Here is a 23,765-nt window from a genome sequence, read left to right on the forward strand (position 1 = left end):
CATGGAAAAACCATTTGTAAGCTTAAAAAAATATATCAAGTTTTGAAATCAGCACTTTGTTGCAAGTCCAGCAGATAATGTAAGAGTGGCAAGAAAAGGAGAGTGAGGAATGTCCCAAATCTGAGCTAGTACAAATCGAGTATTACACTCAAAGCAGGATGTAAAGACCATCTTGGTAAAACTGGAACTCCCACAGTGCTTCCTAAAGCTAAGAACAGAGATTTAGGAACTCTTGTATCCAAGGTTATCACATAGGAAGACTATCTCTTTCTTCTTTCCTTTCAATAATAACAATTTAATGCATATTATAAGGTGAAGTGACAAAAAAATTAGAGCAAATTCTGTATTAGGGGAGCTGCTTCTAATGGGATTTCAAATCTGATAACATGCAAATATGCTGGTTTCATTTCTTAAATATTAAATGTATTCTCAAGATTAGGTGATATTGGACGGAAGAAATTATCTTTGGCTGATGTAAATCAGTAAGAGTTAAAGGAATGGAAGGAGCTCAAACCCCTTGAAAATTAGCTCTCCCCTTCTGTCTCTCAAGCATAAGACTCAAAACGAAAGGTGACATCTGAACACTTAGACCATAATTTGACAATAATTTTCTTACTTCAAACAAATTGGAGCAACGAGGGGACAGATATGCTAAGAGAAGTCTCAGCAGCTCTTTTGAGCATCTGAGATAACATTCATTTGAAGGCAGTCCGCTCCTCATTTCTGTCCACCTGGGAATTTCCAGGCTTATACAAACTTTGAAACAGCAGACTTTTAGAAACTAAATTTTAAGTTTTTATGAAAGGTATAGGGTTGCTGCCCTTCTAGTGGAAACCTACAGAAAAAACTCTCTGCATCACAACACTGCATCCCTTTGCTGTGTGTGTGCTGTTGTTGAGTCTGAGCCTCAGCTTTTCCAAGTGAAAAGTGAGTTGAGAAAAGCCAGGACAATTTCACATTTCAAATTAACGGAATTGAAATTCCATTGCTTTGTTTTCCAAAGAGGGGGGACAATTTCTGAAGCTCTGGTGGACATCTTCCTTGGAGCTGTTATTATTAAGAAACACCAAACCTGTAACCACATTTCTCCTCAAAGTTCAGCAGCAAACACAGGAATCCACGTGGATTTTTCAAGCAAGTGTGCCATCTCAACTCATCCAACCAGCTTACCTTTTCATGTTTGTGTTTCTCCTTTTCTTTCTCTTTCTTTTCTCTTTCTTTCCTCTCCTTTTCCTTCTCCTTCTTTTCCTTTTCTTTGTCCTTCTCCCTTTCTTTCTTTTTCTTCTTCTCTTTTTTGTCTTTCTTCTTCTCTTTTGGTTTCTCTTTGTCCTCAAACAGTTTTTCAGGTAGCATGGGAGACAAGGAAGGTAACATGCTGGGAAGCCTCATGGCAGATGGTGTGCTGAACAAGGGCATAGACATTTCTTTGGGAGGTAACACAAGAGGTGCTGATGGCACCTTTATCTTATCTTCCTTACCCTTATCTTTGAGTTTCTCTTTGTCCTTTTTATCCTTGTCTTTCTTGCCTTTCTCTTTCTCTTTCTTTTTATCTTTATGTTTTTCTCTCTCTTTTTTGGTATTGCCATCTTTCAACTTTACTTTTGTGTCAGCATCCTCAAAGTCCTTTAGTTTGAATTTATAGGGATCAAGATCCTCTTCTTTGAGTAGTTCCTTCCACTGAAACTTTGCTTCTTTGTTTCCTTCCTTGTCTTTATCTTTCTCCTTGTTCTTTTCCTTCTCCTTATTTTTCTCTTTGTTCTTCTCTTTATCTTTTTCTTTTTGTTTTTCTTTCTTCTTCATTTTAGTTTTCAGCTCTTTTTTCAATTTCTTTTTCACTTCTGTCGATGAAGCCAACTTGGTTTTCTCCTCATAGATTTTGAGAAGAGGCTCAGGAGTTGGCGGTGAAGCAGAAGGAGAGGAGAAGTAAGTGAAGTTGGTAGGTGGATTAGAAGGTGTCCCCATGTTTGCCTTCCGAATGACCTCATCAATTGAGTCATCCATTGTCCATGAAATGTCTGAACTTGAAGTCCCACCTGAGGCAGGTATTGGAGTTGCTCCTGCCTTATTTGCATTATTGGTGGGAACAGAAGGTTTAGGAGTTGTAGACTCTGAAATAGAAAGTCTTTTAGGACTGGTAAAAATTTCTCCTTCTGATTCGGACCCAGAGGAAAACTCGAAGGGATCTGGTTCTCGTTCTGCACACGCACGAGCAATCACAGCATCGATTGAATCATCAATGGTCTTGTCCATGACCGGGACTTTCTTTACCTGGTTGTCCATATTTGGCTTGGGGGCAGGCTCAGGTGGTGTCTGTCCCTGTTTCACTTGAATATTTTCCTTTCCTATCTTGTCATTCAATGCAGGCAGAGGGGTTCTACTCGGTGTTTCAGTCTTCACAGGAGGCTGTGGAACATGAGCAGGAACCTTTGGACTTTTAGGACTTTTTGGGCTCTTGGCACGACCTGGTGACTTTTTTTCTTTGGATCCAGGTTTTGGTGAACGAATGGGACTCCCAGCTACCACTGGTGAGGGTGTAGTTTTCGGTGATTTTGTCTTCTGTCCTGGAGAACTTGTTTTGGACTTCGTTTTGGGTAAAAACGGCTTTGCCTCTAAAGTTTTGGGAGTCGGCACTTGGGATTTAATGGGAGCCAACATTGGTGGTTCTGGCGAAGGGGGGACTAAGTCTGTACTGTCCTGAACGTGAACTGGAGAAAGCATTGGTGGCACTTTTTGTGTATTTATTGAGCTAAGAGGCTCACGTGGTTCCACAGTTCCATCCAAGGCGTCCCCTTTGGAAACAGACAGTTTTGGCCGTTTCACAGGTGGGAATTCCTCGGCATCAGGACTCTCTAATGGTCTCTTGCTCAAGTAGTTCTCATCATTAATTGCCTCATCGTCTTCCATATCTCCTTCTTCTTCCAGTGGGACCTGCATGGCCTCTGCAGATGTACCTCCATCGGTAGGAACCTGCTCCTCTTCCTCTTCTGTAATAAAGAACATTTAGAAAAGCATTAGGGTAATTGAAATGTGTTTTACAGAAACAAACAAGCACCAGAGCAAATATTCATGTGCATCTCAGCCCAGAAGAGACAACTGGCCACCTAAGGGCTTCTTACCAGTCTGCTTGGAAGGAACATGTGGCACCTCCTGTCTCACATCAGCTGCCACTGGAACTGGCAGGTGCCCTCACTGCAGTGTAACACTGAACCCATGAGCAAAGGAGAGGAAGGTAGAGCTCTCCAATGGCAGAGCTTGCAGAGCAGGTCCAAAGTGTCAGTTCTACCCAAACCACCAGAATAACTTCTTTATTCATTTTTAAATGAAGGGAAAGAGGTTGAAGCACTTTTTTGCTGTAACACAGTGTCAAAGCAAAGTGTCAAAGTAAAATTAACCAGAACTGTCTTTCTTGCCTATATATCACACAATTTTGATCGCATATTAACTACTAGGAAAACATCTTCCTAAACCTAGTTTATTCTTCCTGAAGCAGCACAGACTGAAGGTTAAAGCAGAGTTAGACTAAGCCCCATTCGACCTGCCAGGTTCTCTCTCTGATAACCATCTTAAGAGATGCTGCAGGTGGACATAATCTGCTGTGACTGTATGGGAATGCCCCAGCATTGCGTGTGTGTGTTGGTTCAGATCAGGAACATGCCTTTGAAATACATTTCCCCATCATCTTCCGTACTGTTGTTTTGTTTGCACCATGGGACAATCCTGGAGTGCATATGCCGGCTTCCTGCAGCCATGAAACCAAAATGAAGGAGGAATCCACCTAACACACTCCAGAGCAGGTGGGCGTTTTAGCTGTGAGACCAAAAACCAGCTTTTGAAAACAAGATAAACCTGAAACCTGCACAGTGTGGCCATCAGACACCAACTGTTTCGAACCAGTATGGATACCACCTGTATCTGTTTTTTTGCTTCATAACAATTTTTTCTTCAATACAACACCATCTTTGGACCCACATATGACATTATGGTGCAGAGAAAGGAGAAAATTCACTTGAGATCTCCCAACAAATCCACAGTAGGTTTAAAAAGAGAACCTCTGATCTCCACAACCACAGCCAAGCACTTTATCCTCTTGGATACACTTCCTCACTTTCAAAATGGAATTATCCGAGCAGGAAAAAGGATTCTTAGTCCTGAATAAGAATATCTACACAGGCATTAACCTTACACATTTATATTTGCAGTAATTACATCATTACACCTATGCTGGTTAACATTCCTGCAAAGACAACCTCATTTCACTTTACCCCAAGTCTCTGTTTACCCACCTGCAAAAACTCAAGACATTTTGTCGAGCAGGGTTTCTGAGGAAAGATATCCGGTGCCCCAAGATTCTCGCATGAAATATGTAGTAAAAAACATTTATGAGGACAGTGGCTAAAACCCAACTTCTTAATGAGCAAGTGGTTTTAAAGAAGAAAACACCAAGAAATTTGAAACATTCCACTAAACACTATTTAAAACTCAGTAAGACAGCATCTTTCTGAACTATCTGTTTTCAAGGAGTTTATTTTCAGGTTTTCTGCACTGGTGTTTCTCTACTGTAATGTGTCAATGCTCTGATTTAGGAGAGTTGAGTCAAGAGCCCTGGGCTGCAGCACAAATCTTGCCAGCATCACAAATTAAGTAAAATGAGCTAGCAAGTCTGGTTTTCGCCAGGGCCCAGAGGATTTACAGCAGCCAGCCTAGAGAGGAGACTTTGCCTGAGGATAAAGTCTTAGCCTTCCGTGAAAAACAGAAATGTTAGGGAGTTAGGTTTTGCCTGGCTGGGCACTGACATTAAATTTTTTAAACTGCAAAGTTAGAGTATAACTGAGAAATCACTATGGACTGAACCTGCACCTGCTATGGGGGAAAAAAAAATCTGCTTCCCCATCATTGAAGTAATTTCAATCTCTGTTTAAACTGCTGCAGAATTCAGCTGCCTTCACCTGCTCAGAAGGGTTTTCAGGATGAAAAATCAGCATTCATCAGATGTCACACAGTACCAGTTGCTACTGAGCAATTCCCTCCCAACCCCATTCCACCTACTTCACCACTGAGAGTTTTCATTTAAAAGTAGGAGATAAAATTTAAAACAAACATCATACTTTAAAATCAGGATTTAGAGAAATATTCTGCCTCAGCCACAAGATGAAAAGTGTAGCCAAATTAAAATATTAGGAAAGATAGGGTTTGATGATGCAGACTTCAGAAACAGGAACATAAACCATTTTAATACAAGAAACACAGGGATAAGAAGAGTCAATAAAGTGGAAAATAAACTACTGCAACAGTAAAAAAATTTACATTTAGTAGAAAAATCAGAACATTTATTTGCTAAAGATTTCTGCCCGGTGTCCATTTAAACAGCCCCTCTCTTACACTGTGTCTCACGGATGGGCAATGCAATATTTCATATTTTTATAACTCCTTCCCATCCCAAGGTGCTTCTCATGTTCTACCTACTCAGGATTGCAGAATACCAGCAGCTGCCGGATCAAAGGCAAAAAAACAATTTCAGAGGAGCTTTGGAGAACAGGGACTGGAGTTCTGTACAAAAAAAAAAGAGCAATGCTTATTTTTTTTTTAATAAGGCCAAGTAAAGTTTGCAGCAGGCCCACAAAGTTTCTGTGATCTTGTGTGGAGGTGCCAGGCAAGGGCAAAAGGTTAAAGTGCAGTTTGTAGAGGTGAGACAAGAAATCGGGGTGTCTTGGCTCCAGCTTTCATGCACATTCCTGCAAGCCACAAAGACAACTTAGTAAGGAAGCAGAAGCATTACCATCCCTTTTATATGGACTTGGATTCCCCAAAACATCTGGAAAAAATTGCCTGGGTCAGTCCTGAACAATCCAGGGACTAAGGAAGTTCACGAGCACTTAACTACTGACACACATTCACCACTTTTCAGACATGCTCAGATGACAATCTGGAATCCTATAGTGGTCAAATGAAATCCAAATTTCTCTTGGAACAAGGCCACAGTCTGATCCTTAGTAAGGACTGGTTTTCTGCCAGGCAGTGCCTTTCAAACCTGAGCCACCACAGCTGTGGCAGAAAACAATGAAGCACTTTTTTTCTTTTTTTTATTTTGGGGGGGGGGGGGTAGGGGAGGAGGGAAAGTTAATTAGAGAAAGTGAAATTTCTATCTTGAGTTCAACACCTATGGCTTTTTTTCCTCCTGAAGTATTCACACCAGAGCAGGAACTAAATATGGGAAAACATCAGCTTTTAAGTGTTTGCTGCCTGACTTGGTGATGAGCATTTACAACCACACGGTCACTTCCTCACCTCTGTCCATCTCATTTACCACCTGGCACTTCTGGATGCACCATCCTTTGTGCACAGGATTGCTTTTTAACTCTCTTTACTGCCATTTCTCCCTATCTCTGGCCACCTTATTAATGATCCAGCCCAAGTTAGCATCTACAGGTCAAATGGATATCACTTCAGCCATCTGCCCTCATAACTCTCCCCTGTAATGAAAGGAGACTAGAGCTGTTTGGGAGGTTTCTCAAGATAACATATTCACTTTTTTTTGGTCGTTAGAGAAGTCAGTGATGGATCAATATTAATGCTCACATTACTAAAGCTATAGAGAGCAATTGTTTATTATATCAGTGGGTTCCTGTGCAGAGCCCGGGTTACAGGAGAGATGAGTTCAGCCATTGCAGCACTGAATTTGTCCATCACTGAAATAAAACAAGCTGAGAGCTGTCAGCATGCTGCCTAGGTAGGAGAAATCTGGTTAGTATGCCAGCATTTCTTACTTGAGAATATTAGGCTGTACCAGGGAAGTGGCAGAATCATTGTCCCTGGAAGTGTTCAAACGTGTGGACGTGTCACTCGGGGACATGGATTTAGGGGTGACTTGGCAGCGCTGGGTTAATGGTCGGACTCATTGATCTGAGAGGGTTTTTCCAACCTAAGTGATTCAATGGGTAACAACATCACCTGTGTCTATGTCAGAAGGCAAATTCACTTTCATGAAAGGATGATTCTGAAGTTAGGGTAGGAAGGAATCCGCTACTCTCTTGACACAGGTCTGCAGGGTGATTTGGGGCAGGTCACTCCACATCCTGCTGCCTTCCCATCTGACAAATGATGATAATTCCATCTCACAGAAGTGCTGTAAAAGCTGAACTTGATAAATACACAGCACCTCAGGACTTCTGGACATAAAGCATCAGAATCCCAAATGCAAACCACAGGGATCTGTCCCCACTTCAAATGCTGGAAAATTTCTTAAGCTGAACAGTACAAGCAAGAAACTGAAACTCCTGCACCTTTTTTACGGAAAAACCACAAAAAAAGCTCAAACTCTATTTCTTGGTACATCATGTTCCTGTAGCACAGCAGGGACTCCAAACCAAAGGGTTATTGAATATATACCGTCTTAATTTGGCCACAGCTCATTTTCAGGACAGCAATAGTCAACACTTCAGTAATGAATTTCCAGGTTCACAAAAATTGAGGGACTGTTTGTCCCTAAAACTGACACAAGGGTACAAAGGAACAGAAATTCTGCCTTTATTGAACAAAAAGAAGTGCAATCAGCTGTACCACATTATCATGCTCACCTGGCTGCCTAGTCAGAGGAGGCAGCATAACAGGTCAGATAAAAGTGAAGGCATGAAAGACAGATGCAAAACTCATCTGATTAATTAGACAGGCACCTATGTATGGGCATTCTTCAAGCAAGAAAACCTATCATATATAAATACACCTATAAAATTAAAATTGTCATCATCTTGGTTGTCACCAGACTTTTTATTTGGTAGCTTCAGTGAGAAAACCATAAGCACTGACAGCTAGATGGTGTCCTAGAGAACATGGCCCAGACTGGGACAGATGAAATCTCTGCTCAGCTCCTGGCCCTGCCAAAAACTTAGCCTGTCTGTTCGCTGGTATTTAATTTAAGCAAAGTTCCAGTCTCTCTTCTGAAAACTGGATTAATATTTCACTCTGTCACAGGGTGGTGACAGGATAAAACCATCTGGGTAAGACATGCAGATTTAAGAATAAATCAATATTTCTCATGTACAAGATGAAGCAGAGTCAGACATGCTGGCCTAAAACTGGACACCACTTTCTGAAGAAAGAATAACTTGATTTTAGTAACAGCAGCTCTTACCTCCAATGCTACATCTAATGAATTAATTGCACAAAGCTCTGGGAGGTAACAGTTCCTGTGGAAGCCAACTCTTGTTATTATAATAATGCAAGATTTTGGCATTTAGCATCTGATATTAACTGTAGTACGGCAGATAAACAGTATCAGCTATCAGAGTAAACCCATTAAGGATACAATTCTCAAAAAGCAGATGTTTCCATGCAACTCATACATACCTATTTTCAACTATTAAATTTCTTCCATAATCCTTTTCTTTTTAAACAGAACTTAAACATTTTCTTCTCTAACAGAATGCAAAATGCCCAAGTAAGATCTGTCTGTAGACCATGGAATTCTTTCACATATAGTTCTGTTCAGATCCGTTTCTCTGCTCCTTTGCACTGAATGGTACCAAGTACCTACGAATGGGAGTTGGAAACATCAGGGTTTTTAAGGAAAATTAGGGTTTGGGAAAGAAAGTGATATGGCAGTGCATGCCCTGAAATCTTCAATCCATCTTTGTTTCCAAGCATATCCTCCTTAGGACCACACAGATACCAAGGCTGATGGTTTTATACACAGCCAGCTCAGCCTCTCAAATGCAAGAAGGAAGGGATCATTCCAACCCAACATATGAAACATTTCAGTGAGAAAAATAATAGAAAAAAACTTCCTGCAGACTTCCAGAATAATTTTCCTATTGTCTAGTTAAAGCATGAGATGAAGCCAAAGATAAGTTTTTGGAAATTTTAAGTCATTAAGTCAAGAGCTTACATCCCTATCATATCCTAATAAGCAGGAGCTTTTGATTTCTGTTAAAATTGAAGTCTTTTTCTTGTGCCATGATATGTTTTATCTCTTTAACTTGTAATAATAATGGCCTTTTCCCAAAACAAACAGAAAGTGTGCTTGTAGTCCATAAAGGAAATTAATGGAAGAGGGACAAAATTCAATCCTGATATCCTACAGGCCAATATCCTGATACCTTAATGCAAAATGAACACACTAAGGTACCTGTGACACATCTGGAGCTTGGAATAATGGATTTTATATAGATACTTGTGTATATGTTACACACACACACATATATATATATATATATATATAATTGTATATATAATTTCTCTACTGTATGAAACAACTGATCACTGATGTGACCTGTTTACCAAACAGGTAATAAACCAACAGATTTCTCCTTTACTGTATAAAGATCAACCAACCTATTACCAAACCCTGACATTTTCCAGTTGATAGTTTCTATGGGAAGGGAGCTGGGAAGAGAGCACCACCAAGGTGCTCATCTTCCACGTGTCTCAAATTTTTCCACTGACACTGCCAGCAAGTTCATTGCAGTGCCTTCTCAGTATGTTATCAAATGCAGAAACCACATTACAAACATACATTAAAAACAACAACATCAAAAAAAAGAAGAGCTTTCAGCTATGGCAAGTGATTTTGTAAAACACTGTAAGGAAGATGTGAAAGGTGCTTGAAGTTAAATATCTCAACTTGTTAACCACACTGGAAAATGTTGCCCCAAATGGCTAGGTGGTCCTTACTATTAGCCAGGACTGAACTTAGAGGTGTTCAGGAGGACTGAGACTTGGTGTATACATTTATCAATCACTCTGGAAACCCTTATTAACCTGTGCAAGCAGCTACAAGTAGTCCACAAAACACTCCTCCATCCCTAATGACATAATGACAATCATCTGGAAATACGGATGATAGCAATAATCTGGTTCTGGACTCAAAAATTTCCAGATTGATTCAGTTACCTCTCCACTCTGTTAAACAACTGCTTCAACTCCTGATTTGGCATTTCTTGGTATGAAGCCATTGGAGATGAACTATTGAGCACCAGCAGGAGAAGAGAATATTGACAGTTTGCCAGGAGCAAACCGTAACTCCTAAACCTGTAGTTCTACATTTAAAAGGAAATTGTCCCATCCTTTCTTTTGTCCTGTTTCAAGCATTTGTGCAGGAGAATGAAGAACTAATCAAGGCTAAACCAAGAAAGATTATGCAAGTTTGGGCTAGAACAAGCCAGAAGAAAGTCCTGCAGTTCCTTTCTTACATCATCATCTTGCCCCCTCTCCATACTGAAATGACTTAATGGGATAGCACAAATGGAAATATATCTGAGGATGGAAGAAAAAAAAAACAGAGAGAAAGTATTTTTATGTCCAGTTGGCAAAGTAAAAATCCCACCTCAGGGTGACACAAGCCTAAGGGAATAGAAAAGAAGAGGAGAGTTGTGAGGAGCATCACTGGGCATCAGATCTTGGCTTAGGGTATAATGTGAGATTTTGACTTCCAGTGCTGCCTTAGGATACCACATGGAATGAGAGTAACACTTCTACGTAGTTACTAGTGGCTGTCCTCCTTCTAATATTTTTTAAAAATATGCAATTTTATGAAGCCAATATACACAGGATTCTTAAAATGACACAGCCACGTCCTGCTGAAGACAGAAAAACAGAGCTGGAAGATTGTTATCTGCTACACCCACAATCTCTCTCTGACCTGACAAAATATTAGTCCAGAATTTGTGCTGCTACAGCAAGCAAAAACATGTTTCTATCTAAATACAACAAGGGAGACTTTATTTTTGCTTTGACTTTTAGGCAGTGGCTCAACAGTTTTTGTAGCTCACACACACGAACACACGGCAGTGCTCGGCTAATGGGTCTGGGGAGTAGAAACAACCCCAGAAGCATCTTTAGGAAGTGATGGAATGAGAAATGTGTGGGATCCAGCCAGCTCCCTGTCAGCAGGGCAGCCTTGGCTCAGCCACTTTGGTGTTGCTCTGAATTACTTCTGATGGAGTCTCTCCCCTGAAATCTCCAAAGTGTAATGTGAAAACCACTGCAGTTAGATCAAAACATAGAGCCAGGGAGAGAAAACCTCTACAAAAAAATTTGGCTTTGTCTCCATGCTTTTTATTTCACTTTTTACTCCCTCTGGGGTGTATGATCCTTAACAGAATCGAGAACTTGTCCCAAAGTATGTGTGCAGCCACAGAGGTTTTCGCTTTAAAGGAACATTTTGACTTCTAAAAAATAAAATTATTAGCAAAGACAAGGTAATTAGGCAATGACAATTCATAGAGTACAACCAATCAATAACAGAGTACATTAGCAAGACTGACAGAGGTGTGAAGCCGATACATTATAAATGGCTCTATACTGACCTGTAAAAATGCAGCGTTTCCCTAACATTCGGCACAATAAAAAACTAAAATGCTATATAAGCAAGCCAACCTGAAATGACACCTAGTATTATAAATGGCCTAATCTATATGTTAATACTGTTGTATCACATAACTGCAGCAAGACTAAGATAACAATATGACTTTGGGGTTTCTATGGCTACATCCTGGGCTAACGTGCCTGAAAGGGCTTGCTGCTGACACCACACAAGCTTTCTGAGTGCTTCTCTTTGGTTATTTATGATATGATTTATGATAACGACAACATCTCCTATTTTCTCCCCTCGTCAGATACAATAAATTGCCATCGTTAATCACCGTTCTTGCTTCAGCTATGATTACAATAGTATAATAGGGCCTAGCTATGGTAATACTGTGTATTAAGGTGTTTTTTCCCCCCCTTTAAAGAAATATGCACAAGTAGATCTTTGTAGCCGATGTCAGTACCTGTAGTATTTTAATAATCTTCCCAGGAGTATTCCTGGATAAGAATTTCTGTTACAACTGAGATTCGGCTTCGCTCCTCTTGCAGAGATCAAATTTACCATCTAAAGACTCAAAATCCACATCATATTATCTGTATCTAAGAATTCTCAAATGTAGTATTAGGGGTTTATATGTATTTTTCTTGAGAAAAGGAAAGCAGACCATCAGTCTTTTCACTTTGCATGTCTGTATCTAATCTTCCTGGCTGAGCTTTCCGAACCAGCTTTTCAAGTATCACAAATCTTACTAAAAACAAAACCAGTGAACCTATATAAACATCTGGAAGAATTTTTACAGTGCTTTTCCTTTTCTATACTATGGTCTTGTATAAGAAAATATACTGGTTTACCTTGAATAAAATCCTAGCTTGAAACCCCCCAGGCTTTTACAAATATTTTAGGAAGCAACTATTTGTACCTCCTGGCAAAGGAACAGACTAGGTATTTATTGCACTGGGGTACCTGTACTTCTTCCATACTAATAATTTTTACCTGGCACTGCAGATTTTTAGTCCTCCACAGATTTGCAACCTACATGTGCATTTGGGTACTTGGACCCAGCACTGAGAAAATACTGTGATTATTTAATGTCTTATTTTGCAATTGAGCTAAATAACTCCAGAAATAGGAAGGCTTAACTGTCCCATAGACATCACATACTTCTTTCACTATATTACTTCAGACCCCACTCTTTCTCCCCAGAAGTTCAAAATTTAACCCCAAAAAGCTTTAGGCTTTTTGTGTAATCCACCTGTGAGAGCAGAAATATGCTTTAAGGCCCAGGTGTTAGAATTTAAGAGTCACATTTCTCATCATCATGAGTCCCAGACACAGCAAGTAAGAGACAGACACGATGGCATGATGGGCTGTTTTGGATTGTAGCAATAAGCATATCTGTATTTCTATTGCTGCTATAAATAGCTAAGGTGTCCCTCAGCCCAGAGTGACCCAACTCATTACTGGTTTTGTGGCAAAGGTAGAGGAGATGGGAGGGGATATCGTGGCAATTCTGATCAGCACAGGGAAGAGGCTTGGCATGGAAGAAATGGCAACATGAAGACAGTGGCCTCCTATTAAATGATGAGCTCATCTCCAAGTTCACAGGATAAACACAGACACTGCCAGGTGTGGCAAAAAATCCACATGGAAAGAGAATTCCTCTGGCAGGCAAGGTCTGTGATCAGCTACAATTACCTGTGTCTGCCTCTGACTCGCTTTACTCCCTCAAAAGTAGACCTGGGCTACTTTGGATCTTAATCTCTTACATTCTTGTTCACATGAGGGAGCTTCTGCAAAAATGCATTCCCAGAAGGAAGTCTTGGCTCAACACAGCTTAAAGACCATCATCACTCTGGCTGTGCAGGACAAAGATGTAATTCTGCTGTCGTAAAAAAAGGCTCTGAGTGTTTAAATCACCTTCAAATAACTTTTTAGTTCAACAACTCATTTGGCCATTAATTGCCTTCCCTCTTCTCCTCTTGTGCATCACTTGAAATTGCAAGGGCATGTTTGAATCCCAATGATAAGCTGCTCAGGGCAAGAACCGTATCTGTGTTTTCCAAAGTGCTTTGGTTACTTCTGGCACTATAAGAAAAACAAACAGAGCATGTATTTAGAGACTCTTCCATCCATCTTTTTGTCTTAATTGGGTAAGAAAGAGAAATACAGTATTTTCTCAACAACTGAAAAAAAAAATTTCTAAAAATGAGAAAGACTGGGATAGGGAGAAGTTTATTTTCAATAGATTAATTGAGAGGTATAAAAAAAGCTAACCAGGTTCTGTGCTCTAGAATAAATTGGAAAAACTCTTGTCTACCCTGTTAGGTGAAATCCTGATCTGTGGTATTGATCCACAGTGGCACAAATTACGGGAAGTCACTGAAATTAGATTAAAAAAAAAAAAAAAGGCTCTGCAATTGAATGGAAACTCTCACTAATGCAAATGGAATTACTAAAGAGTAAAAACAAAACAGGCATGTGTTCACCCTCTGCCTTAATAAATGTACACACACCATACACAGAACTGTTTACCAAATATTCCAGCTGTTGGGAATGGGTTGGGACTATTCCAGCTGTTGAGAATCCACTCATTTCTTTAATGATACCAGTGGCAATTAGGAACGCTTTTGCTACGCAGAACAGCAAGTTTATTCTCACAATTGCTAACTCAGAAACACAACTGCAGTTACAAGTCTGTCCAAACAGCATCCAAAGCCTTCAGGAAGATGTGATGACTACGCACATCCCGGGACTTCAGTGCTCTGAACTGGCACTGGTGTGTCCTGGTACATCTATGAACCCCCCTCTTCTTTGCTGGGATGAATTCTGAGCCACAATACGAATCCCATAACAAATACAATCTTCTTGATCTAGCAGAGAAGGAAATCACTGATGATAAGGTTTTAATAAAGCTTGACAAGCCTCAAAATTAAATTTGCTGGGAAGGGTTCACCCCCGAAACAGATACTTTCAAGCGGTCTTCACGAAAGAAGCCATGGAAAGCCTTAAAGAGAGGAAAATGTTTACTTTAAGAGTTTTTTTTCTTACAGCTACAAATCCAATTAGTGACTCTCTTTGTCTTCCAGCCTCTCTGCTGTATTCTGTACAGGAGCACATGTGTGTCCAGGCCCTGCCTGTAACCCTGCCCTGCAAAAGGTGCCCATAGGCAGAGAGAAAACGAATCAGGGCAGTGTGATCACCTATCCAGCAGCACTTCGCCGGCGACACTCCACAGCCATTTGAAACCGGCTCGGGCGGCCTGACGCCACGGAGGGTTCAAAATGCTGCTGTCAGCACCGCTGGGAAAAAAGTGCTCCGAGAGCATGGGGTGACTGTGCTGAGCAATAATTCTGTGGGCAGCTTCCCACTCCAGCAAGGAGCCTGATTCAGGAGGCCGTAGGAAAATTTAAAGCACATCCAATTAAAAACCTCTGCTTTCTTTCCCGTGACCTTATAATTTTTCAGGGACAGCTGCTAAAATCTATTGCTTCTTTCCATAGGACCTCATGGATCACAACAACATCTTCAAATAAATCTCACTTCCAAGGGAGCTCAGAGGCTGAAAACAGAGTACAGGCGTCTGTTAGCTGCTCTCACTGTACAAGAGCTTTTTTGGGGAGACAACTGGAAAGACCTCCTGGGCTTTTACAAGGCCACAGCCACAAAACAATGCTGCACTTCTGAGGTTGCTGCAAGACTTTGTAGGACAATTAAGCTAAGCAAAAGCAGTGAAAAACATCAGAGCAAAAAATAAAAGGGAGATTCACAGATATCAGAGTCCTGCATTTGCAGAAGTAGAGCTGGGCACGGAGGTGAAATGATTGTGATACACTTCTCATGGTGTCACTTGCAAAGGACACACAGTAAGAGAGGATACCCTTTTACAAGAGTATGTAGTGATAGAACAAGGGGGAATGGCTTCAAACTGACAGAGAGTAGGTTTAGATTGGATATTGGGTAGAAAGTGCTTACTGTGAGGGTGGGGTGGCCCTGACACAGGTTGCCCAGAGAAGTTAATGCCCCATCCCTGGAAGTGTCCAAGGCCAGGTTGGACAGGGCTTGAAGCAACCTGGTCTAGTGGAAGGTGTCCCTGCCCATGGCAGGGGAGTGGCACAAGATGAGCTTTAGGGTCCCTTCCATTCTCTGATTCTTTGACTTTTGTGGAAGCATTAAGCAAGTTTTAGAATATTGTCTCTGTTTAGAAACATTCCAATCCATTTTTTAAAACAAAAACTCACAGCTCTGACAAGGACTTCAAGGCCCACACTGTGTGACGCTGCACTTTAGAGTCAACTCCCTCTTTATGCTGAAGCCTTCATTTGGATGCAAGGGCTGCCCCTGTGCTCCCAATGACCTTGGCAAAATTCTTAAAACAAAACAAAAACAAAACAGAAAAAAACACACTAAAAAACCTTCAGGACCTCAGGCTCTAAAGCTATTTTAGAATTAGCTTTGAATAATTGTCCCACAATAGGAGTTTTCTTGATTAATTGCTTAAGATAAGGCCTCCTTTTCCTTGCTGGCCTCTAGTGACTCCCTCCACTTCCCATAATCACTTTTGTCTCAGTCTCCTGTTCACTGGGAACAGCTAAGAGAAAAATCAGAGATACACCAACTCCATTACCTGAGGATTAGCCAGGAGATAACCCTATGTATTCCATTACTGACCATTATTTGAGTAATTATTCAATCAAGTTTAGACCATGTGAAAGATGCACTAATTGTTTTGCAGAGCTTGCCCAAGCTGTTTATCTAAAGGGATGCAACTTGTGTCCTTTAACAAAACAAAAATGATGTGCTGATTGCAAAGGAAAATGAGAAGTGGGTTTGTATTGAACTCTGTATCCTAATTAGGTTTAACCAAGAGTTAAGGATCTATTTTGATCAAGTTTCTGCATGAGCTGGATTGGGTACATACTTGATTACAGAAATTCTGCAGTATATTGCTTTTCCATCTGAATTATTTAAAAATTGGTACATGACCACTATTTTTCTAGCAGTTTATGAGATAAGCATCCTGAATACCGAGAAAACAGGGATAGTGGAGAAACAAACAAGTCAGTAACCAGCAGGCTTAATTTAAACAAGAAACTTGTGCACACATCAGTACTAGAGTCAGAGGGCTTGATACTCTGATTGAAACTGAATTAATGCCTTTTAGCTAAGCAATATTTTTCTTGGACACACGGGAGGAATGAAAAAAATCCAATGAAAACAAATTTAGTGAAGGAATTGGCTTCAGTAAGGCAGTTTTACGTAACATTAACTTTCCACTCAGACATAAAAAAATATAAAACCCTTTCATTTTAGAGTTGTCAGATTCCCATGTAACCTTCCCGTCTCACGGACCTCAGGCCGGTTCACTACCAGGTGACTCCCTGCTGAGAGGGAACTGCAATTCCCAGGGACACTTTGACGATCCACAAAGACCCCAAAGAACACACAGACTGAAGACAACTTCTTCATCTCGAGATACAAAACTTCCCTTACAAAACATTGCAAAAGCATTTGCAGCTGATGCAGTTCATCTGTAACTATTTATTTGCTCTGCTGCTCGTTGCCACTGTTCCTAACCCCCCCCGTTCCATAAACTCAGGCCTTTACCACCTCTGTTTTTGTGAGTTTTGGAGGGTGCAGGGGAGATTTATCTTCGGGAGTGAGCACAAACTGTTGGTATGCTCGGGATTCAGGCAGAACGAAGCGCGCTCAGCCGTGGCGATGGAGCTCCTTCCAAGCCAGGATTAAAGCCAGTGGTGGGGAAGCTGGAGTTTTAATGGATAAATTGTTGCAGAATACGCTCAGCCAAACATCTTTGCTGATGAAGGGGACTCGGAATTGGGTGGGGAAGGGATTATCGTCCTGCTGTGCCATGTCATTTTTGAGAACACCCCCCTATTAATTTAGTTACGTGCCAAACAGTGAGCAGCAGTTTGACCCAAATCCTATTAGCAACAACAATCTGTTGTTCCCTCCTCTCCCCAAAATGGAATATGCTCTGGGATGCGTTACAGAGAAATAAATTGAAATGGGGGAGGTTTTCCCCATTAATTTCTTCCACTTCCCAATTCAAGCTGTAAATTCATGGGACAGGGACCTGAATTAGGTTTGTAAAGCAGGGACTTCACCCATGCTGCTGCCTGGATAAATCAAGAACAGAAAAACACTCAAGTTTTTCCTTCACATTTCTTTGTTTCTTTCTTTTTGTTCTGATTTTCTGTTTTCTTTCATCCTTGTATTTTTCTCTTTTCCACCTCTTCATTGCAGGTGTCCCTGCCCATGGCAGGGGGTTGGAACTGGACAATCTTTAAGACCCCTTCCAACCCAAACCATTCCAGGATTCTGTGATTTTACAATTCATTAACTGCCCCTTCCAAAACCCAGAAAATAATAGCTTTTCTGTATTACAGATTTTTTCTGCTTTTTCTTGTCCCTCACTCTGAGCTTTCCGGCGCTTTCTCTTTGTCTAGAATTCAGCAGGAAGATAAAAACTAGAAGAGGGAAGACCACATTTGCTTTTTGCATCACTCAGGTTATATTCATGAAGGAAACTGATGGCCAAAGGGCAGACTGAAGCAAAAGGCAAAGGACAAAACACCCAGAAAGCCCATGAAACATGGAACTACAAGAAGCAGTAAGAAGAGGAAGAGGAGGTAAAGAGCAGTTACACTAAATGAACAATTTCCAGGCCAAAATAAGGAAGCAGGGATAAGTAGGTACATCATGGACACATGCTCGAAGCGGCTGTGGGACAAGCCAGAATGTAAATGGGCAGCAATTGATTGCTGGTTTGGTTTTTGCATCACATGATGTTAAATGCTGCAAGTTTTGGTCCTCAGGGTCTTGTTTAGGCAGAGTCTCTTCACTCCTGAGTTCTTCCATCTCACACCTGTCACTGTAGCTACTGGGGCTTCATTTCTTGTGCACATCCATAAAAATAAAAAATGCCTGAGGATACTCCTAGATAAAAAGCTGCTCAGATGTGACGTAACCCAGCAATTATTAAAAAGTAGAAGACAACTTATTCAGATCTCTAACTCTGCAGTATGGCAGAGGATTCTTTTTCCAGCTGTGATAGGAGATATCTTTATTTCTCTTGAATGGCATCTCTGACTCAGCAGAGATCACTCCTCAATTCACCTTCTAAGCTTTTTCTTTCCCTCTCTTCAGGAGCTGGACTTTGATGACCATTATGGGTCCCTTCCAACTAAGAATATTCTATGATACAATGATTATTTTTACACCATATTATTCCCTAATAAAGTGGCAAATGGCAAACCCTTTCCTCTCTCCCTCCCACCACGAACTGTCACTGCTCCCAGTGGCAAGAAAGACAGCAGAACTTCAGACAATACCTAGAAATCTCTCTCAAATATGAAACATCACTGAAACGTACAAAAAAGACCTGCCACCACTTCTGCAAGGAGGTGAAGAGTCTTTAATAAGGAATTTCAAATCCAGAAACAGATCTGAATTTGTTTCAAGCACTAAATAAGACTCTGGCAGACATCAGATTCTTGCTGTATTTTGGAGCTTCTCCCCCTCCCTCCAGCATTTCTGGGCTAGAGAATTAAACCCAAAAGATTGCTGTGCTCTGCGTACACCCAGGAACTCATTAAGTTCAACCAAAATGACCTCCAGAACCCTGGGACTAAGTAACAAGAAAAATGAAGCATTAGAAATTTTAACATGGTAACAACTTGCTTCCTTTTGCCACAAATTCTTTATGGTCTCTAAATTACATTTGCAACCACAGGATAAATATCTTGTACTCTGGCTATTAAAGGTTTCCTACAAAAATTTAAGATTTAGTAAGATTTCCTACTTAAATCTAAGATTTTACTTATCTGCACAGAAAGCTGTTTAAAAAGACTAGGTACCTTACAGGGAGAAAGAAATCTAACCATAAAAAGCAAGAACAAGGACATTGTCTTAATCCTCCACGTAAGAAGGGTGTGTTGTCAGGACTTGCATCTGTGCCTTCTGCAAATTAAAAGGGAAAAAAAAAAAGTCAGTGATGGTCAAAAGCACAGGGAACTGGGAGGAGAAAAGACAAGTTAAATTTTAGTCAGGATACCTGAGAAACTGTAAAGATATTATTTCCATTTTCAATATACTACAGCACCATGAGAGAATACTACCCTTGACGTACACCAGACATGCCGAATGACAGAGTGGCCAAAAATATCATTTATCATGAGCAATATGATTAACAAGCTCTCTGACTGCTCAAGAACAGCAGGTATTTAGGGATACAAGATATCCAATTCAGAATAAAAGTCTAAATAAATTCATTCTTACTCAGGAGTAAGATTTTTGCCAAGCCACTGTTTGGGGGATTTTCCATTACCAAGACCAGATATTTCAGGACAACCTGTTCAGGGCATGGCCACATACTTTTATAGGTTCTTTATCCACAGAAAGAATTTGCACAGACAACCAAAATCATTGAATCATATAATGATTTGGATTAGAAAGGACCTTAAAGATGATCTTCTTCCAAACCCCCTGCTATGGGCAGGGACACCTCCCACTACACCAGGTATCTCATCTACAGAGGAAAAAACAAGCAGGGCTCAGCAATAACAAATTATTGATGCATGGCCATTGTCACACAAAATACTCATGGGAAGGATGAAAATTCAAAGTCTAGGATGAGTTTGGAAATCTAATACTGAACCTACCAGCTCACTTTTTGCTTTAGAGAAGGTGTAATCTGGCTAATCAGATATTTTAAATATATGGTCAGAAGAAGAAAGAGGCCGTGTCTCTCACTCCTTGGATTAGGAGAGACATCTTGTTCATCTGCATTATGATCCTGCATCTCTCCTTAGGAGAGGTAAGCTCCTCCTGGCACTGAAACTGCTGGTTTCTCCAGGCAGAAAGAGCAGTTCAATTCCTTGTAATGCACTTATGACTGATTTGGGAATGACCATCACTTTATGGCTGATGCCCATCCAGAAAAGGTATAATTTTTAATTTCAAAATAAATCACAAAAGGTCCGAGAGATTTTAACCTTCGGTTTTTGCACCACATCCTCTTCCTTGCCTCCATCCCCGCTCAGTGAGGATTAGGATGGGGAGAGGGATGAATTATCTCTGGAGAACTATGAAAGAATTGATTTTTGGTAAGAACTCCAAGGAAGTTCTTAATACCTCCTTATCTTTTTGAGTAATACAGCAATGTTCCTCTGCTGAGTGAGCGCCTATCTTCGGAGCTATCCTTGCCAATGTTATCTCTACAGAAAAGCAGCTTTGAAGGACAGAAAATAATATATGTTCCCCATTGGTCGCAAAGGAGTTGTGTCAAAACTTGTAATACAGAGTTTAGGTTCTACACCAGGTATTTCCATAACTGAGGGGAATTCAACAAGTTTGCTGCTGTGACGCCAGCATGAGGCAGAGAAAAGATTTGCCCATCTTGCATTGTGAAATTAAATAACTGGGAAGCACTTCAGAGCACCTGCACAAACCTAATGATGTGACATTGCCCAGACTCACTGTCTTACATGTTAGTATTTTTACTGCAGTGCAAATTCGTGAAGCTTCTTTAAATAAATTTTTAAAAGCCATCATATTTAAATATTTCTTGAAGAAAGGCAGCAAATTCTAGGTTTATAAGGGGAAGCAATTTCCTCTCAGACTAGTATGGAGGGATGGAAAAAACAGACATAGTTTTGGATGCACAAGCTATTTGCCAGGACAGAGGCTCATGTACTACTGCTTTTTTCCTGACCACAATAATTTGTCTAAGAGGAGATCCCACCTTCTCTTACAAACTGTCTGATCCTGGCTGCAACATTAACAACATAAATATTGGACTGTTCCACCCCTAATAATTTTGGGTTAGTCCCCTACAACTTCTGAGCTTTTAGGTCAAATGGTTGATTTTCTGAGAAAGTGAAGCCTTGGATTCAAAAGTTCCTATTTCTAGAGAGACGCATTTAAATGTGCATGGATCTCCACACGCCACCTCCTTGTCAGTCCAGGGTTATGTGTAATAATTTCCTCTTTATTTTCAGCCCTTGACACGTAGCAAGGAGAACACATGCAGAAAGTGTCATGCAGCTCCTTTAAAAACAATCCTCTGCTGCAGCTAACAGCCTCTCCCCAGAGAAAGAAGAACTTTTTGGTCATCTACCAAAGCCAGTAATTCTGTTCTTTGGACTCGCAGGCTGTCTGCTATCTGATGGAATATTTAAGCGGAGACTTCATTCCCCCGGTGGAGCGCCGACAGCTCAGCCACTCCACTCCGGTGTTCAATGAGCTCTTGTGTTCTATTACAGAATAAATGCGATTTTCTGCCCAGCTGGAAAATGATACTTCTTCCTAGTGCGGAGATTTGTACCCTACTCCAACCCGTCTAAATAGGTCACAGTCACATTTTCACAATACTACGAATATATCCCTTCAGAAAATGCAAAAGCTTTGTGCACCCAGGGCAAAGACTATCTAATGTTGAGTACTGCACACTCTCTCCTTAGCAAAGAAAAATAAATCAAACTAAGGAACACGTTATATCTCTCTATAAACCTTCTCCCCGCCTTGGAGGGTTGGAGGAGCCCTTCCATATCTCTCTGTCTCATCAGCTTTCCTATTTCAAGCAGATTTGAAGGCCCTGCTCTGCCAGTGACCAGCTTGGCATTGCTTGACAAGACACAGCTCCATGCCTGACTCTCACCCTCTATCAAATGAGGATTACTGATATTTTTCCCCAAGTGCCTTCAGCTCTCTCAGTGTTCCAAGAAGGCTTATTTATTCATTTGCCTGCTCCAAATAAAACCTCTGTCAATCCTACCAGCACTACTCTACATGGTGCAAGTCTCCCAAAAATATGGAGTCTGAGGTCTAGTGAGATGACTTGAGAAAGAAAAAAGTGTGATTTTGCTGCTTAATTTCTTCTTCAGCTGCCTCCTGTGCACGCTTGTCTTAGGCTGTTTCACCAGTCAAATGACGGTTGGATGTGAGGATCTTAAAGGTATTTTCCAACCTTAACAACTACACGATTCTTTAAAGTAATTAAGCACTAGATAATGTAAATCAAAATCACATGTTTTTTCCAGCCACTGTGGTATAACTCTGGAGTAAGCTCAAAAAAAGCCAGGAGAGTTAAACCCTGCATGTGGACAGACTGAAACTTCCAGTGTCAAAATACATTCAAAGTAAAATGAATCAAAATGTGGAGAAAGGAGATGCTCAGAATTGATTTTTCCAACAAGGCATTTCCAGGCACTCCAAACACGATCTCCACTTCAAACATAAAATAGTCATTGTGCTGATTTGTTACTGTATGACTTGCTAACGTATTTGATTCCACATTATCTGAAACTCCGAGTTATCCGAGGTCTCATCTTCTTAATGGAAGGAATGTACAAAAGCGGAGCACTCACTTGAACACACAATATATTATCTATACAAATTGGGACTCATTCAACAGACAAACTTAAAAACCAAATTATGGTTGACTATCAATTTGATACTCTGCAGCAGAAAGCACCACTTAAAGCCTGATGGTTTTTAAAGCCTTTTAATAACACATCTTGGCATTATAAAACATCAGATCTTGACCATGTGCTAGAACTTGCTAGAAAGCTCCCAAGAGAAGAACATTTTGCTAGTTGATTGTTGCATCTGAGACCTTACCAAATATTAAACAAATGCAGTACTGTGGGCTAAAAAATGAATATTGCAAAAATGCTTCTTGGCATAACACCCCAGTGCAGTGTCAAAAGCAGATTCCTGCTGAAGCAACAAGCTGGGTATCCCAAAGGAAATTCTGAAAGCAAAAAACACAGAAAGCCTGCCTGAGACACCGATCCAGGAGACAGTGAATTTTAACTTTTATCTTTGCTTCACCACAGCTACCTCTGAACTAAGTCATCTGCAAAATAAATTCAGAGCCTTGCCTCAGTTTCTCCACTTTTAGAGGCTGGAGAAGCTACTTGAGAATGGTGAATTCAAAGTCAAACACAGAAACATAATCTGCCAAATACAAATGCAGAAATGCAAACTGCTTTTCTATCCAAAGTCAGATGCTAAAGATGTCACTTTTTATTGAGATGTTTCTATGTGGTAATAAATATTTCCTAAAGCATATGGAATTTTTGCCTCCAGCACAGATATTTTTGAACTCGTATTTTCAGCAGCACCTCAAAGATATCCAGTTCCAATTCTCCAGCCATGGGCAGGGACACCTTCCACTAGACCAGACTGCCCAAAGCCCCATCCAGCCTGGCCTTAAACACTTCCAGGGATGGCAAGTCCACAACCTCTCCCAGCAACCTGTGCCAGGGCCTGACCACCCTCACAGTAAAGAATTTTTTCTTCATATCCAATCTAAATCTACCCTCCTTCAGCTTAAGGGCATTCTCCCATGTCCTATCATTCCATGCCCCCGTGAAAAGTCCCCCTCCAGCCCTCTTGCAAGCCCCCTTTATGTACATTTTGTGGTATTTTAGAAAAAAGC

General features: G+C 40.7%; 1 protein-coding gene across 1 annotated transcript in view; it reads right to left on the reverse strand.

Annotated features, from left to right (window-relative positions):
* Window positions 1-23,765, reverse strand: part of TAF3 (TATA-box binding protein associated factor 3) — a 114,447-nt gene that overhangs the window by 25,787 nt on the left and 64,895 nt on the right. The window contains exon 3 of the mRNA XM_082279711.1: window positions 1,171-2,984. Within this exon, the coding sequence (XP_082135837.1) occupies window positions 1,171-2,984 (1,814 nt within the window). The remainder of the gene's footprint in view (window positions 1-1,170; window positions 2,985-23,765) is intronic.

This window comes from Coloeus monedula, assembly GCF_965178545.1.
Source record: "Coloeus monedula genome assembly, chromosome: 4".
In the NCBI taxonomy this organism is placed as follows: Eukaryota; Metazoa; Chordata; class Aves; order Passeriformes; family Corvidae; genus Coloeus; species Coloeus monedula.